The sequence below is a fragment of the Parambassis ranga genome, chromosome 2, assembly GCF_900634625.1.
Source record: "Parambassis ranga chromosome 2, fParRan2.1, whole genome shotgun sequence".
Lineage (NCBI taxonomy): Eukaryota > Metazoa > Chordata > Actinopteri > Ambassidae > Parambassis > Parambassis ranga.
Genome location: NC_041023.1, coordinates 6,188,611 through 6,205,664, shown reverse-complemented (window position 1 = coordinate 6,205,664; position 17,054 = coordinate 6,188,611). Strand labels below are relative to the sequence as shown.

The window sequence follows — 17,054 nt, the reverse complement described above, 5'->3', positions numbered from 1 at the left end:
AAAACTCTCAGGGACTTCTCCTGACTCAAAATAACTTTTTCTTGTTCAGCTATCAGCAGGTCCTTTTCGTTTATCCGTTGTGTCAACGATTCTTCAGATTGACTCCCCACCTGCAAATGTGAAAATGCATGGGCAATTTTAAAACCAACCATTTAAACTAAACAGAAGTGTCTAAAATAATATATATCTGTAACAAAACACAAGGCAATTTCTCACCATCTCCATCTCACTGAGCTTGTGTTGGAGCTGGCTGATGTGCTCCAGGTGTTCTCTGCTTCTTTCTTGATGCCTCCTTGACCTCAACATTTATGTCCTCCAGCTGCTGTTGGTACTGAAGATCTGCTGCCGGCCTGCAGAAGATCCGCCGCGGTGCTGCTGTGGCTGGTGTTCCTGAGCGTTTCCCTGCCTGCAGCTGTGATTATCACACAGAATATGTTAACACTTCCTTTTGATATAGGTACAGGCCCACTCCTCCACACACAGATTATTATGCCAAACTATGCTGCCTAAATAACAAGCAGTAGTACAGTTAATGCTGCCAACACACACATCATCAGTGGGTAAAAACTATCTTGTCTCAGTCTAAATAAAATTACAGAATAAAAATCTTGCCACACCTGTTGGAACTGAATGGCAGTTTTTGGCTTTGTTCTGTTAGCGCCAGGAATTCTTTCATGATCTCGTCTTTCTCTTCACGAGCATGTTGGAGGTTGGATGTGAGCTGTGTGATGATGCCATCCCGCTGCTTCAGAGCTGCTTCAAAGTCCTGCAGCTATGAATGTGAAACAGAATAACACACAGTGAGTTCAATTGTTTGCAGTGTAAGCAATAATGCTGAGGTAGAACTGAGTAAATGAGGGAGAAAAGTTTAACAGCAGCATAAAAAGGTACATACATATAATGTTGAACACGGATGGCGTAAAAAATGTAGTAACTCTATATAACGTGTATCATATATGATGCAGTGATTAACCCTTTACCTGCTGCACTCCTTCAGCACCGAAAGCAGACCTGATCTCCTCTAACTCTCGACTCAGCTCCTCCACCGCCCTGGTCTTAGCTGCTAGTGCATCCTCCATATCCTGCACCGTTCCTCCCTTTGTCACTGGTTGCAACGGCTCTACCTCCTCCTGAGCAGGAAAGTACTGTTTAGCAAGAACCTTGCATTCATGACATTTAAATAAGGGACAGATCAGGTTATAGGAAAGAGTTTAGTCACCACTAATGAGCAACAGCCTTTAGTTAAAAGAGCAAAGAGCTGCATGAAAGAAAGTGTAGTAACACTGTTTTTATTGTGCAAGACAAGAAATATGCATCACAGAGCGTTCGATTCATCAGAAAATCCTCAACATTCAACATGAGCTCAAAGGATGAAAAGCATTGTTACTCATACATCTTTAACTAAAAACATTTCTATCAGTCTTCTAAATTATCCTGATGTTCTTTTAATCCTTAACATGTGTCTAATATTTCTTTGGTTTTTCTCTTATTGTATCTGAGCTGATCAGCACCTTCCTGGTTTCTGTCTCTTCTGTTCAGTGGCTCTAAAGAGAGCAGCTCTTTATGTAACACCTGCTGTCTTCTCCTCATCATCCACCCTCCTTCACTCCTTTCTCCACAAGAGATAATTTTCACCTCTAAATGTCAGAGTGACCCGTTCAGTCCTAAACTCCTGAGCCAACTGTGCTTTCAAAACTCATTTTTTTTGCCCTTTCCCTACTTCTTTCATGTATTTAACATGCTGTGTATTTGAGTATAGAGACAAGCACAGCGTAGGACAGACACGGTTAGTGTTAAAGGACAAAGACTAAATTGTTAAGCATATACAGTCAAGTCCAGCAGCCAGTGGGTTTGTTAGCAAAGCCAAAGCAAAGCCAAAAAACTGCTTGATTGGATTACTGTACCCAAATAAATTCCTTCGTGGACATCATTAGGTTCTCTGTCATCTCATCATGGCACCCATTTACCTGTTAATTCACAATGCTCTCATTCAAACAGTACGATCTGGGAACTGCAATGGAGAAGCCTGATTCATGTCAGGACCCTTCTTCAGGGATTTGTGATTGTAAGCACAATAAATCTGATAAATTATGATTTATTCCTCTGTAAAAGTGAATCACATGAATCATCCCCCCAAAATGATCCTGATTTTAACTGTAACATAAACTGATTTTATTTCATTCATTTGAGAATGTGCCCAGCGGTTCAACAACAGGAAGTTATTTACCTTGCAAATGTATTTTTTCAGCACTTCAAGTGGTCTGACTCACCAAAGAGAAGAACCAACGCAAGCTCTAGACTAATGCAAATGATTTCTACCTCCTTTTTATTCAGTACCATCTCTATTAAAACAGTCACTCAATGTAGCTAACAGGACACACTGTTAATTAGCTACAACCAAAAGTCACATATTAATACGACAACATGATTTTTCCAAAACAGGAAGAAAGCCACAGGTGTGATCTAAATTCCCTACAGCACAGAGTGGTGATGGTTTATATGTTCAAAAAGATGAGCTCACCTCTGAGGAATAATCTTCAGCAGTGGTGGACACCTCACTCTCCGGCTGCAAGAGACAGACATAAAACAACTTAATCAATAACAGACAAGTAGAAGAATGCAAGATAATTATACATAAGGGACAATCATAACATCACATTTTATATAAACATATAAAAAAATATGTATTCTATAGTCGTAAAAAGAACAAACAACTGCCACATTTCCTACTTTAGCATGTGCTCTGCAATCAAATATGAGTTTAGCCTACTTCTGCCACAGAGCTCCTTCCTCACTCCCACAGGGTAATGACGGCCATTATCAAAGCCTATTTTTGGTTTAATTCCTGGGTCATAAATTGAAACTGTATTGGGGCCAGAACGGAAAAAAAATGACATGCTTAAGTTGCAAGACCTCAGACTGTTAACAGACACGATTAACCAAGTAGAGTCATGCCAAGCGGAGCAGGTAAAGTTTGGATCCACTGTGATCATTACATCATTCTGTTTTTCAGCAAAAGTTTCATGACTTTACATTGCAGTGAAAGAATAAAAACCCACAAGGACTAATGTAAAAGGAGTGAAAACACACAGAAGCTGCATACCATTAGGAGTGTTAACACGAAATAATAGAGGAGCAGCAAATAATTCAGCTGATATGCACAGCACTTTCACCATATCAACACTCAAAGGGACCTGCAGTATGTTGATTAAATTGCTGCGTTAGAACAGTGAGCTGACGCATTTAATTAGAACTCCATTTTCAGGTTGTAGGTACAAGTTGTGAGCATTAATTAAGCTGCCACTAGAATGTGTCTGCCTTCTCAGCTAACACAAAGTGAGTAGGCATTGTTAAGTGTAGTCATTTCACCCTTTAGTTACTTGCAGATGTTCAGTGTTGCATACAGACAACATTATTCATGATCCTGACGCAAAGTTTATTTGCACATTTCTAGTCAACAGACTCATATTTGTGATTAAATCTCTTTCAGATGTTGGAGAATGGAAAACACTGATGCAGTTGTGTTTCCACAGCAACACCTCCTGTTCACAGAAAGCAGCATCACCATAGGCCAAGGCCCCATGACCAGATACAGTCTAGGATAAAGACAAAAAAATTGTTGACAGCAAAGCAACTCGAATCTCAGTGGATAAATAATGTATGAATGTGAGTAATTTTTTACATTTCCATCCTTGTGTGCTCCAGTCACTTATGATTCAAACATGATGACATCCAGGCATTCATAAATACAGTTTGTCAGAGAGTCTTTTGTAACAGAGAGAAATGTGAGTCCTTCCCAATTTGAAATAAATAAATAAACAAATAAACTCTTTGAGCAGGAAACACGGATGCATTCAGTCAACCTTAAGGTCTGCTGAAAAGTGCTGCAAGGCCACAGGAATTGGTCACACACAGACCAACATATCTCAACCTGTTTCAAGGCAATTGTCTGTTTCCATGGTTACCGCGGAGTTTTTGTGGGCATGTGCCGCATCAAATGTACAGTGGGTTCGTGGAAAAGAGCGGCCGCACATGGCTGCTGAAAGGGACTGAGGGCTTTAATGATGTTAAAAAAAAGTGCACAAGAGCCCTCGGGTCCACAGATTCAGACTGTGGTTATGCTGCAGAATAATGTAAGTGGGTGAGCAATTTTTTTTTTTTTTTTTTTTTTTTTAAACATCACTGTTCAAGCTCAAACTCCACCATTTATCTTGTGATGTGGGAGATCATTGCAGGCTTAAAGGCTAGGTCTGTTTGTTTATAACATTTAAAACATGCAAAAAAATCATTAAAATTACAAAAGTAAATCATAAAATCTGTGAAAAGAGTTCAACAATAATGAATTTTACTAAGCCTAAGTTTTTAATAGCATGATTATGGTTCATCTGAGAAGTCTGGGATTTTTCAAGTTCTACAACAATATTAGGTCATGTCTTCCTCATGGTTTAAGTATTTGTCGACACAAGCTGTGTGCATTAACAATACATCTAATAGCTCTATTGTTTTCCTCTGCAGCACAGGAGTAAATCAGCCTGCAATCTCTCTCTAGCTTTGTTTTTAACATTTCAAAGAGGAAAAAGAAATACTTAGAAATTCACTCTACTGAAATTCCTACATCACAGTGTACTCTCGGTAGGACTGGTTGTCATGACAGCTAGTCTGGCCTCATTAAGCCCGAGGAAACAACAGAGACAATGCTCTTCTTCACAGAGATCTCTTAATATGAATCTTCGCTACACACCCTGCCTCTTGAATAAGCTCTTACTTGTATTAATAACAATTAAAGCCGTTAAAACACACTGCCAGGTATTATAGATTCATAAATCTGGGAAATAGTTTCTGAGATGTATAAAAATGTGTAACAGCTGCAATTAGCGCGCAACAAATTATGACACTTTTAGTTCAATTTTGCATCATATAAACAGACATGTGGAGGGATTATACAGTGAGACACTTAATCCAGTCAGTATTTCTTCATAAAGCTCTAACAACATGTAGACAGTGTGATTTATTAACTGCAATATCAGGGGAATAAGTGACTAAAAATAATAAGAATGCAAGCAAATAAAAGGAATTAACAGATAATAAACTAGTAAGTGAAGTGTTTTCGAGCCATCACACTACTCTGTCAAAGATGCACTAGTGCAAATGGTTCATGTATTTCAGCTTTGTTGCCAAATATGTAAGCTCTCCAGGATCATATTGTTACAAATGATCACAAACTGTCCCTGGAGACTTAGGTGTGAGTCTCCTCATTAATCCAAATCTAAATATGGGTAATAAGTGGTTGAGCGTGAGAAGAGGGATGGCTGTGCAAGCAGGAAACTTGTAATGTGAGATGGCACCCACCAGTCACTGAAACCACTATTCTGCAGTTTTACGATCTTGCATCTACAATGTGTGTGTGTTGTTGTGTAGAATAGCGTAGTAACAAGTGTGTGCGTCTACCTCTATGTTGTAGGTCTGGTCATGCTTGACAGTCTCTCCGCTCCTCAGTGTTTTGGTGAAGGTAAACTCCGTAGTGGGTGGGCCTTTATCTCGTTTTTGTGATCCCTCGTGTCCTTCGCCAGAGACCTCCTCTCCTCCCACCGTCTGATCAGTCTCAGCCTCCACCCTTCCCTGCGAATCCCCTTCTGAATCTTCCGCCGGCTTCTTTTTCTTCTTCTTTTTCTGTTTCTTCTGGGAGTCCGCGTGAGCTTTTCTCTGGCGGTACTCAGCCAGCTGGAGGAAAAAGAAGAGAAACAGAATAATTAAAATTAAAATTACACTTTCCGCTGTGAAGATAGTCGCTGTAAGTTAAAAGTCATTAGCAAACAGCCATCTCCTGTTGCAGGTTTGTTTATCTGATCCATATGTTCAACTGTTAAATGATGAACTAACTTACTTAAACTAATAAAAGAAATATACAAAAATGAACCTACTCTGAGTCGACACAGTTTGGTGATACTCAAGCGAAACATTGTATGCACCAAATAAGTGGCTTTCCTGCTCCAAGTGAATCCTCCCTCCCTGCGTCCATATGACTCGACACATGCCTTTTGCTGTGCCAGGTGCTAATCCCAACTAAAGGGATTTCATTGTTAAACTATGTCAGTGGTGTGTCTAAAGAGCCAATAACGTGGTTTTCCAGATTTCAACAGGAAAAAAAAAAATCATCTTGTCTCCTGTTTTAGGTGCATCTTGTTAATACTCATGGCCTTGTGATGATCCTTTATGCACAACAAAAAACACTGATTAAACAGTCAAGTCATTGGTCTGTCACTTTATGTCTAAACAGATTGTTTAATTTAACAAGAACAATGTTTTTCTTTCCTCTATTTCTCCTACAAACATGAATATTTTTTACTTAACCACCACCAGAGAAATAATGATACTAATTACACAGCCTGGAAAGTTTGTTCTAATACTACCCATTATGCACGAACAAGCAGCAAGAGCAATTAAATTCTAGTCAGCTGAGCAGGGTGGACAGCAGGGGCTACAGGTGTCACACTGCAGGTGCTGAATGGGCGGCCACAGAGTCTGTGTAGATAGCCTGTTGCCACGGATACAGCATTAATAACCTCTCACCTGTCAGAAAAATGCCACTGAAATGCCCTGCCCTATGACATGCATGGCATGCCAACACAGCTTTAGCACTAATATTAAGAGTCTGTGTGAGTCTTTTTTTTTATTGACTCTGGTGATCCTTTATCGTTTTTTTCCTCCAGTGCAACCACAGGGTTGATATTGTTTCTAGCAAAACTGCCAATTAAGTTTGCTGTGTGCCAGCTGAGAACAACCATATGGGAATGTGTACAGCTGGCTGCAGGTGATCAGCAGCAGCACCGGTTACATGCACAATCAGGTGAGCCTCACTCTGGTATCAGCAGCTTAAAATCAGCAGAATGTGCGTGTGTACAAAAAAAGGTTAGAGGCTGACACAACAGAGCTGAGAGTCATGCTCCCCTCCGCCTACAATACACAGCTTAAAAAGCTCAAAGGGCTCTTGATCTGTGCCTCCGTACCTCCACACATGATCCACCCATCAGCCAAATATATCCACCTATCTGTACTTCTAGATGAGTCTTATCTATCAAATACCAGCACACGGAATGAAACATGAATGCTTGGCTTGTCTTATATTCTGAGTGAATCACAGTGATACATGAGTAGTAAGTGTACTATATATATCAGAAATCACACAGAATTTTTTTAGGGGGGGTAAAAAAAAAAGTGAAGGAAACCCCAGCCTTTTCATTGAGCTGCTTATCATTGCAGGCTGTCCCATTTGGCCTGGCAGAGCAAAGCTCTGGCTGAGCATATGGAAGAGTGAAGACTGCGTAGCTATATCACCATCTGGGAAAACAGAAACTACGTAGGTGTATCACCATCTGCTGTCTGAAAACATTTGCACATTTTTTTCCACACAGGTTTTTTTTCCCAATGTATTTGTGTCTGATAAAATATATGTTTAATATATATTTAGACGACTTGTGTTACAGACCTCATTCCATCCAATCCATAATTAAGGGAAAATCTAGCAGTAACTACCCCCATAATTAGATATAGGTTATGTTGCTATACTCGCATAATGTATTAGTTTTAAAAAAAAGTACAAGAAGTATCTCTGTGCATTAACTAATTTCCATTGTAGTCTCTTTATAATCCACAGAAACAACAGTGTTCAGAGCCCAACACTGAAATGTCGGGGGTTGCCTGCTCACAGGATTTGAGGAAATTTGCTGGAATCTGGCCAGATGCAGTGCATGGCATGTAGGTACAAAATGTATGTGCTCACTCGAGCCGACTCCCAGATTTTATAATGTCTCAATTATACACCGGAGCATAAAACTTTTTATGTTTTTACTACTACAATTATGTTTTTTGTGCACAACACACTGCAGTTAATTAACTAATATCCATTGGACAAACAGATGACAAATAGGTCATTGCAACTCAAAAGGGGAAGTCCACAGCTTGCCATGTTATGTGCCATGAGAGTGTCATCGTCACTTCACACATTTCACATTTAGTGAACAGTAACTAAAGTAAACTAGTAAACAGTAAACTCAAGCTAATTCTGTCGCACCAGGTTTAGCAAGAGTCTGGCAGGTAGAACAACATCAGGCTCTAAATACAACCAGAGATTAAAGCTGCAAGCAGCAATGAGTGGGCCCTCACACTTCTTACAGGCCGTAATAATGCAAAGACCAAAACACAGAAGAAAAAAAAGAAACTGGCATGTGATGGAGGAACTGATGTTCATGCTGTTGTGAGTAATAAGTGGCCATTTAGGAGCCAGGAGTCACATCATGTATACTTTGTCACTGAATAGCATGTGTTAAAAGAGTAATAAATAAGCAAACATTATAAGGAAGGAATTGAAGGGTATTAAATTTGGTTCAGTTTAATCTGTGGGCCGACAAGATGGCCTTATTTATTTTCACGTGCCCAGATTTGGCAACAACAAATCAAGAATCTGAGTATTATGGAGGTACCAAATGCAGCATGACTACTGGTACTAATGACCGCTGCTGCAGTCTCCTTATAATCCACAGAAACAACAGTGTGCAGAGTGCAACACTGAAATGTCGGGGGTTGCCTGCTCAGAGGATTTGAGGAAATTTGCAGGACTCTGGCCAGATGTAGTGCATGGCATGTAGGTACACAATCCTGATGTATGTGCTCACTCCAGCTGACTCCCAGGCTTTAATGTGCTAGAGCTTCCAATGTCTGTAATTATATACCGGAGCATAACACCTGGAGTTTTTACTACTACGATTATGTTTTTGTGCATTATACACTGCAGTTAATCTGGAAGATAACACATTCTGGTGTGCTACATAGGGTTAGACCCCAGCCCCTAAAAATGAATTTTGCTGTCTACTGGTACAAGTTCCTCTCAGTGAAACCCACACAATCTCTTGCATACCAACACTTAGTTAGCAGGTGTAGTGTGCAACTGCAGCGTCTTATTCTATACTTTCCTATTTTTTCCATCACAACAATACAAGATGTTTTTGTACATCACAGGAGATCCACACAAAAGTATTCAGAACTACAAAGGGAGGAAGTTGGGTTTAGTCATCATCAAGGTTGCATCTAATTAAACCTGGGCAGCTGTTAGACCATCACATTCAATTACGCACATCCCTTCTAGGCAATCCCTTCTGAAGCAGCACAGCATGACAGAACAAGCGTTTTATAAGTGTTCAACATTTTCTCCCATCATTATTACTGTCTAAAAACAATAATCTAAAATCCCCCACTGTCAACTCAACCAGTTAATAAACTACATAAGCCATGATGATAATAGTTCATTCATCATGCGGAGCAATGCAGCCAGGGCACCTCCGTGCTTAGTCACCTCAAGGATTAACTATTCAGGTCTAAGTTAAGTAGATCAACGTGTATCTTTGCTGTCCTCAAAACCCACAATGCTGCCTGACAGTGACACTGACCCTTTAGGTAAACTGAACCCAGAGAGAGAATAGTTTGTATTCTATGAATGCACTGTTGAAGTCAATGTTCAGCAAGTGGTGGTACTTTCATCCCTCTTAAAGACCTGCTTTAACTTCACTGGTAGAGACACAAGTTTGCATGCACCCATCAACACCATCAGCATAATTGAAGAACCAGATTTTAAGCTCTGCAAACATACCAGAAGAGCAAAGAAACAAATAAACATGACATCTTTCATGAATGATGTCAATATCACCTGAATCACATTAGTCAAACACCGCAGTGCCCACACACGGGCCAGTCAGCATACACTGCTGCAACAGCAAATGGGCTGACGCACTCCCTGATGTTTCGTTAAACATCAGTGCTGTTCAACACACAAAGGCTGGTAATCATCAAACACAGTGTACAAGGAAACGGGATTAAAAGTTTGCATGATTCAGTTAAAACAGACAAGAACACAGACATTAGAGATGCATTGTTGCAGCATCTGCAGAGTCTGGGTGTAGGGATTAGTATTAGACTTATAGACACCTCCCCTGTTGATTGTAACGGGGGTTTCTTTGACCTAACACAAAATCTTGGGCTCATCTGTGCAGGGATGGGTGCTTTCAAAAGACAGAGCCTCACAAATATCACCCATGTAACTGGAGAATTGAGCAAGAGTCTTGAACGAGTAAATCTATAATGCCAGTAATGCACTTGTCAATATGGTCCATTTTGTAGGGAGCCGTGTAAGATAACAATACATCTGCAGCTAATGGCTTGGAACAACAGCCTGACAACACTAGCACGATTTTTTTTGCTTATTGTCTTGTATGACTCAAGAGGCTCTTGTCTGGTACAGAAGTAACATCAAAAAGGCTTGACAATAGATGATTGACAGTTTACACTTTGCTTGCACATCCACATGAAATCTTCCTTCATCTGTATCATCCCATAGTCATTTTGCCAATGTCAAGTCAATTAGTGTGTTGCCAACTCTCCAGGTAAAGCTTATCTATATGATAATAATCATATAGAGACTGTAGGTCATGTCAACACTCTCCATAGCTTGACTGACTCCAACATTAATCCGCTCAGACTCAATGTAAGCTTGCAAGATCCTCTCTGAGTATGAACTTGCACAAATAATTATGTCCTGCGTATCCCTGCTGACCGTTATCAATGAGCTATTCAGAGGAATATCTTGTAAAGTTTCTCCAACGCATGTGAGGACATGGTGACATGGTGCTGTGTGATAAAAAACAGAAGCCTGCAGCACAGAGAGGCCTTTTAGAAGCCAAAATACCAAAGTCATAACCAGGGAAATGGTCTATCTCCCGCTGTGCAAACCTAAAAGCCAGACCTCCATCTCCTGTATAAGACCTTGACCAAAAGACACAACAAACAGCATACTAAATGTTTCTCAGCAGGATCAAAATACAAAACATTTGAACTGCTGCCCCTTTTTTTAAGTCTGCCTGATAGAAGGTTGGTGTGGCCAGAATAATATTATCTTGAATTATTATAGAAAATTTTGGGGAAAAATGATGGTGTGTCAAATCTTTAATTTTGTGTTTGACTCAATGTTAGCTGACCTAAATCTCAGTCTTGCTCTCTCTTCTTTCACTAAGAGAAACAGTAAATGTCCACCACCATGATTACTTATCTTTAACGACACAGACAAAAGACCTTAATTCAACATTTCACTTTTCAGGTAGGTGGACAGGTTGGTTGTCTAAATCTAATCAGTCAATTGCTCATTTTCAGGAAATATTTCTCATATTTATGTCACTTTATAGATTACTCCAGCTGGACATATTTCTGCGTTGTATGTGCTTAATACAATTAGTCACATATCTCCAGTGTCCATTACCATTAGGGCATTACTATTACATGATTAAAGTTGAGCTTTGCTTTAGCTCATACTGTTAATACCTCTTTACAGATGCAACCCATATCCAAGATGTTTGGATATAAAAACACAAAAGAGTAATACTGCAAGGACATGTTGCTCATTCTCAGCCAATTCTTAAAAGAAGTTTTTCATGGCCATTTACAATTTTGACAATTTCTTTTTTCACCCACGTTTAAAAGACAAAACTAAGCCATGGATAAATGGGGATTATCCTAGCCTAACAGACTAATAAAGCCAATGTAGCACATGTTTTTGGCATGTTTGTTCTTGCTAGTGGGGATATGTCCTGCAAATCCTGTTACACCAGCCTGTCAGAGTCACTTCAGGTGGCGTTTATAAGCCCTAGATAACAATGTGACGGCTTCACTTGAGCATGATTAGGTTAGCATTGCGTACAGTGTCCTACACGCCAGTCTACAAAAGTGAAAAGGAAACACTGGAGTAAGGTTTAGATAGGCAGCATGACAAAGGGAGTCTGTCGTTAGCTAGTTGCTATGCTAAAGCCCCCCGGCAAGCGCCCGGCTGTCAGAGCAGGGCGCATGTTTGGCTGGTCTGACAGCTGAAGGGGTGTTATGAAGGGGAGGGGGAGCCCCCAAAAAACAGCTGACAGACCCAGCTGTGAGTAAACAAGTTCTTGACAACATTAAGCTATTGCTTGTGAGTAATAAATCACTGTTAGTGACTTATGCTAACACCAAAACTGAGAATCATACCTTTGCTTTGCCGGCCTCCAGCTTCTTTTGCCTTTCCTCGTCTTCCATGGCCGCTGTCTCTGTGGCTGAAACAAGACGGGAACTGCTTCATACGAAACACCAGCGAGAAAAATCTGACAGCTAACGGCGAGATATCTCCCGTCTGGCTTCCCAGCTCACTGCCAGAGACTCGCATTCACTATCTCTCTCCTTGTTGGTAGTCCGCCGCCATGTTTTCCACGTAAACATGAGACCCAACTGTGATGACGTCGGGTAGATGCCTGCAATGCCACGCCCACTGGCATTCCACTGGCGGTGCCTTTACGTGCTGTCAGAAATTATAGTTTTTCGCAGTCTTGGATTGAAATTGGCTATTACAACCATCTACAGTCGGGGCAAACTGTCTTCTAACCTCTGATCATTCATCGTTCTGTTCACTGACATTGACGAAAATAATTTTTTGATTGATGTTCAATAAAAGAGATGTCACTGTGACACAAAAATACTAAATGAGTTGTGTCTTTTCCCTTTCCCCTATCTCTGAGGTTACAGTTACAATACAAACACCTCTGTGTGCATGTAAAAATAATCACTAACAGTTTCATTATATCTGCAGATAATGTCACAAAATTCACTGTTTAATATGCAGTTTGAATTCTGCTTAAACCCTCTGTTCAGTTTCTATGGTAACCAGAGGAGAGGTTGCCAGAGCCGTCCCAGTTGAGAGTTTTTCTTCTTTAAATACTAAATATTTTCATTTCAAAGCTGTTTCTCTGCGAATAAAGGCCTCAGCCATCACTTCAGATGTTACAGCCTGACATTTGATTGGGCTATTCTGAGCACATTTCCAGCATTACTGCAGTGCTTCCTATAAAGACGAAAACATTTGAGCTGTCTCAGCTAAATGGGACTGCAGGTAACATGAGAGGCAGGCTTCAGTTTCTAGGACAAATGGAGGCGATAATGGAAAGCGTGGACGATATTTTACTTACAGACTCCACCTTTATCCTTCAGTTTACATGCACTTAAAACACAATAAAATATATTGTATTTTTGACATTTCCTTAGGCTCTGTCTGGAGGTTTGCCAAGACTGTAGAAATATGGTGTTTATGTTGTGCTATATGTCTAGTAGTGGTTTATGGTTTATGGAAACTCCATATTGCCCCTGGTACAACAAAACATTCTGCCTTCACATAAAAATATCCAATTTACAGATACAGAAATTGTTGTTAATTGTGCATTTCCTATGGGAAATTAAATGTTGTTTCTGTTACACAAGAAACAACACAACTGAAGCCCCGTTTAATGTCTGAATATTTTAAAATCATACTTCCACAGGCCCAAGTTTGTGGCTAGAATGCTATGAAAATATATAACAATTTATAAAAGTTTGTACTGAAATTGCTAAATTGAAACATACCAGTAGCAGCAGCAGCAGCAGCAGGAGAAGATGATCTGTGTCTTCGGCTGACAGGAGCTGAGCAGCTTATAGTTTGACAGATCTTGAATTCCACCCATCTTCTCTTGGACATTCTTACTAATGTGATCTCACCTGTGAGCGCTCGCTGTCTGTTCAACAGTGTCCACTGAGGATTTGAAAGTTTTTGCTCTTTCTAAATTATTGATTCAGTTAGGGGAGTACTATGTCTGCAGTTACCCAAGCAACTCTATGAAGCAGACCACAACAAATGGACAAAGACCAGCTTTCGTGTAATGTTTCTTAATATGTGATGTACAATAACAGAAACTAGAAACAGACTTTAAGAGACGACCATGCAAGCAGCAGCAGCAGCACGTTTGAACTCGGGCAGAATATTAGTAGAGTCTCAAATCACTAAATAGGTGCAAACCATCAGCTATTATTATGCAAATGAGCAGAAGGTGCTTTGAACCCATAAGCAGAGAATAAAATGGAAATTTAGCTGTGACCTGTTGTTGCCTGACACAGCTAAGAGTCTGTCCATCCTATCAGTGCAGACGCTGTTGTGACCAAAACAGCAGTCACTTCAATCTTAGAGCAATGGAGTGAAAGCTCATTTGCATAATGAAGATATCACTGTGCTCTGTTAAAATATTCATAAGTGGTGGGACTCATCGGTGAAGAGAAGCAATGGGTCAGTAGGTTTTTCACTGCCAGGCTGTGAGCCACAACACATGGCAAATAGACTCTTGTATCCCATGGGCATCCAGAATGACTGCTGTAGCTGGGACAGAATTAACTATTAATGATCTATCCAATGATGTTCAATGATCTACAAGGTTGTGGGTCTAATACTCAACTGAAGCTTTCCATTTATCATCTTAAAGTTATATATTTACTTAAAAAAAACTCATTATGCTTAAGTGAAAAATAAAGATCTTATAAAGGTCTTTTTTTGTTGTTGACTGTTGAACAAAAAGATGAAATTCTACATGTACAAAATCTGTAAGTCTGATCCTAAATGTGTGTTTTGACCTATTGCAGACAAGATTTTACTGCACACAGTATTAGTTGTATTAAATATGATATCAGTCTTCACTTGTCTGGATTTTACTTGAATGTTTATTAATGTTTAGAATTTATTAGGTTTTATTTTTTTATTTTACTCTTACTACTTTACCTTATTTTATATTTCTAACCTGTTTTTTTAGTATACATGGAGCACCTGTATGAGCAATTTCCCCCTATGATCAATAAAGTATTTCTGATTCTGACCTGACTACTTGGATGCAAATTAATTTGAACAAAATATAAAAGTAGGTTATATTAAAAACTTAGACTTTCTGAATTCTATTTTTGTTATTTTTTACTTTATGTTAAAAGCATTTTAATTTAAAGCTCTCTGCTGCCATCTAGTGTCTGTAAGCAAACAGAACGATTAAAAAGTTAAACTCCAAAGCTCTAGGTGGCGCTAAAGAGCAAAGTTACGGGGTTTTCAAATCTCGCGAGAGTTTACTAAATTCACGTTTCCGCTTCATACATGGAGCTGTCAAGAACAAGCCCGCCTCTACAGCATGATCATGAGTGAATTAATCTCGCATACGGTACGTTTGTTTTTTAGCTGACTATTATATTGAACGTACGTACTGAAACGTTTTATAAATCGTAGCGAATAAAAGTAGCTGTAGATAAAAAAACCCGGAAATGTAACAGAAGGTGTAAGTTCCACTTCCACCTTCCACCTGCGAAAACAAACATTTTAGTTTAGGTTTTAGTTAGATTTTATATCAGCTGCGGCAAAAACTACAAGTACTGTGCTTCAGTAGATACAGATTATTTATTCAGTTGTATCAGTATTAAAAAAAAATCTGCACCTGACACTCACTAAAGCACATTTACTCTTCCTGTATTTTTGTGACATTTATAATGTAGTTATTATTCTATAGGGTTACTATTTATTATTTGTTAATATATCATGTTTATTTTTGTTCTTTCAGCTGTGCTGAAACTGGCAGTGATATTACAGCTCAGTAAAAATGGCAGCAGTTCCTGGAGTCAGGGCCCTCTTTGGGCTACATCGATCAGGGATGTTGCAGCGCAGCTTTGGGGTGATTCCAGTACAGTTGGCATCAACCTGCCTTCCCATGAGGCTTTGCAGTTCAAAGCTGCCAGTGATCCGGGAGAATGAAGACCTGCTCCAGAACCTGAATCTAATGGGAGTTGATGTGAGGAAGGCACGACAGCGTCAGCCTGGGGTGCTGCGTAAACCCTTCACTAATGAACAAGGCCTTGCTAGGTTCCTGCAAAGAAAAGGTGCCAGTCTGAAAGTAATTGCCAGCATCATATCCCGTTATCCCCGCGCGATCACCCGCTCGATTGAGCACATGGAGCAACGCTGGCAGTTGTGGAGAAACATCTTTCAGACAGATGCAGAAATTGTGACCATCCTGGATCGCTCACCCGAGTCTTTCTTTCGCTCCAGCGATAATGAGAACTTACAGAAGAACATATCCTTTCTGATCTCACTGGGATTGAACACCAAAGACCTTCATCGGCTGCTGACTACAGCACCGCGTACATTCTCCAATAGCTTAGAGCTCAATAAGCAGATGTTAAGGTTTCTGGAAGACATCTGTGCTGAGCTTGGTGGAACAAATCCAGAGCAGTTTGCTAAAACTATCATATCCAGAAACCTCTATATTCTTATCAGAAGCACTAAGAGAGTCAGAGCAACTATTAATACCTTGAGAACTTCCCTTGATTTGAACGATTCAGAACTCCTGACTCTTCTTCAAGGCCCCGGGTCAGAAATTCTGGATCTTTCCAGTGAGTATCTGAAAAATAATTTTAGCCACCTTGAGTTGAAGACGGCTTCACTTGGCTGTGAGAAATCTGAAATAAAAAAACTGGTCATTAGTTATCCGATGATTCTCTACATTGGGACAGACACACTGAACTCTAAAATTGACTGTCTCCTAAAAGGAGGAATAACAATAAAACAGATCCTGGAGAAGCCCAAGGTTTTGGAGTACAGCACACAGAACATAACAGGGCGACTGGTGGAGCTGAAGAGAGTGGGATACGACTTCCAGAAAAATGGGATCAACATCCTGGACTGTAGTCGAAAGCGTTTTGTTGCAAAGATGGAAAAACTTGCATCACCAGCTAACTCACTGTAGCTGCCTGTAATCTTACATTACCCGCTGCTTTTCTTTGAGCTTGACTTCATACACTTAGAAAATGTGATCTTTGGCATTATATGACTTGCAGGAGACATCTTCAGCTGATGTTCTTGATCAGTCTTTTTCCCTTATAAGGTGTAATTTAAGTCATTATGACTAAAAAAGCAGCAAATATAACTAGTGGATGTTTAGTACTTTTCAATGCCTTATAAATTGATCACTAATGCTGCTTTTCTCTATCAGTTGGTTGATTGAATATAATCCAGCTAATTGTTTCTGCCTTAAATGCAAAAATACTTATTGTCTTTTGTTTTGTAACACTGCATACTCCACATTTTCACCTTTAATATGCACATGTGTTCCTCTAACTGCAATTTTGAAATAAAAACCCATTTTTAAGAAAGGTGTCTGATG

General features: G+C 39.7%; 2 protein-coding genes across 2 annotated transcripts; one reads left to right on the top strand and one right to left on the bottom strand.

Moving 5' to 3' along the window:
• Positions 1 to 306: 306 nt before the first annotated feature.
• LOC114432023 (A-kinase anchor protein 9-like) lies at positions 307 to 12,284 on the bottom strand. The gene is made up of 7 exons (XM_028399775.1): positions 12,058 to 12,284; positions 5,449 to 5,721; positions 2,522 to 2,566; positions 1,905 to 1,967; positions 981 to 1,130; positions 618 to 772; positions 307 to 412 (listed from the first exon to the last, which is right to left on the bottom strand). The coding sequence occupies exons 1-7, from the start codon at positions 12,103 to 12,105 to the stop codon at positions 307 to 309; spliced, it is 840 nt and encodes a 279-aa protein (XP_028255576.1). The 5' UTR covers positions 12,106 to 12,284.
• A 2,705-nt stretch (positions 12,285 to 14,989) lies between these two features.
• Positions 14,990 to 16,967, top strand: LOC114431778 (transcription termination factor 1, mitochondrial-like). Its single transcript, XM_028399402.1, has 2 exons — positions 14,990 to 15,062; positions 15,456 to 16,967. Exon 2 carries the CDS (start codon positions 15,495 to 15,497, stop codon positions 16,635 to 16,637), a length of 1,143 nt encoding a protein of 380 aa, XP_028255203.1. The 5' UTR covers positions 14,990 to 15,062; positions 15,456 to 15,494; the 3' UTR covers positions 16,638 to 16,967.
• Positions 16,968 to 17,054: the final 87 nt, after the last annotated feature.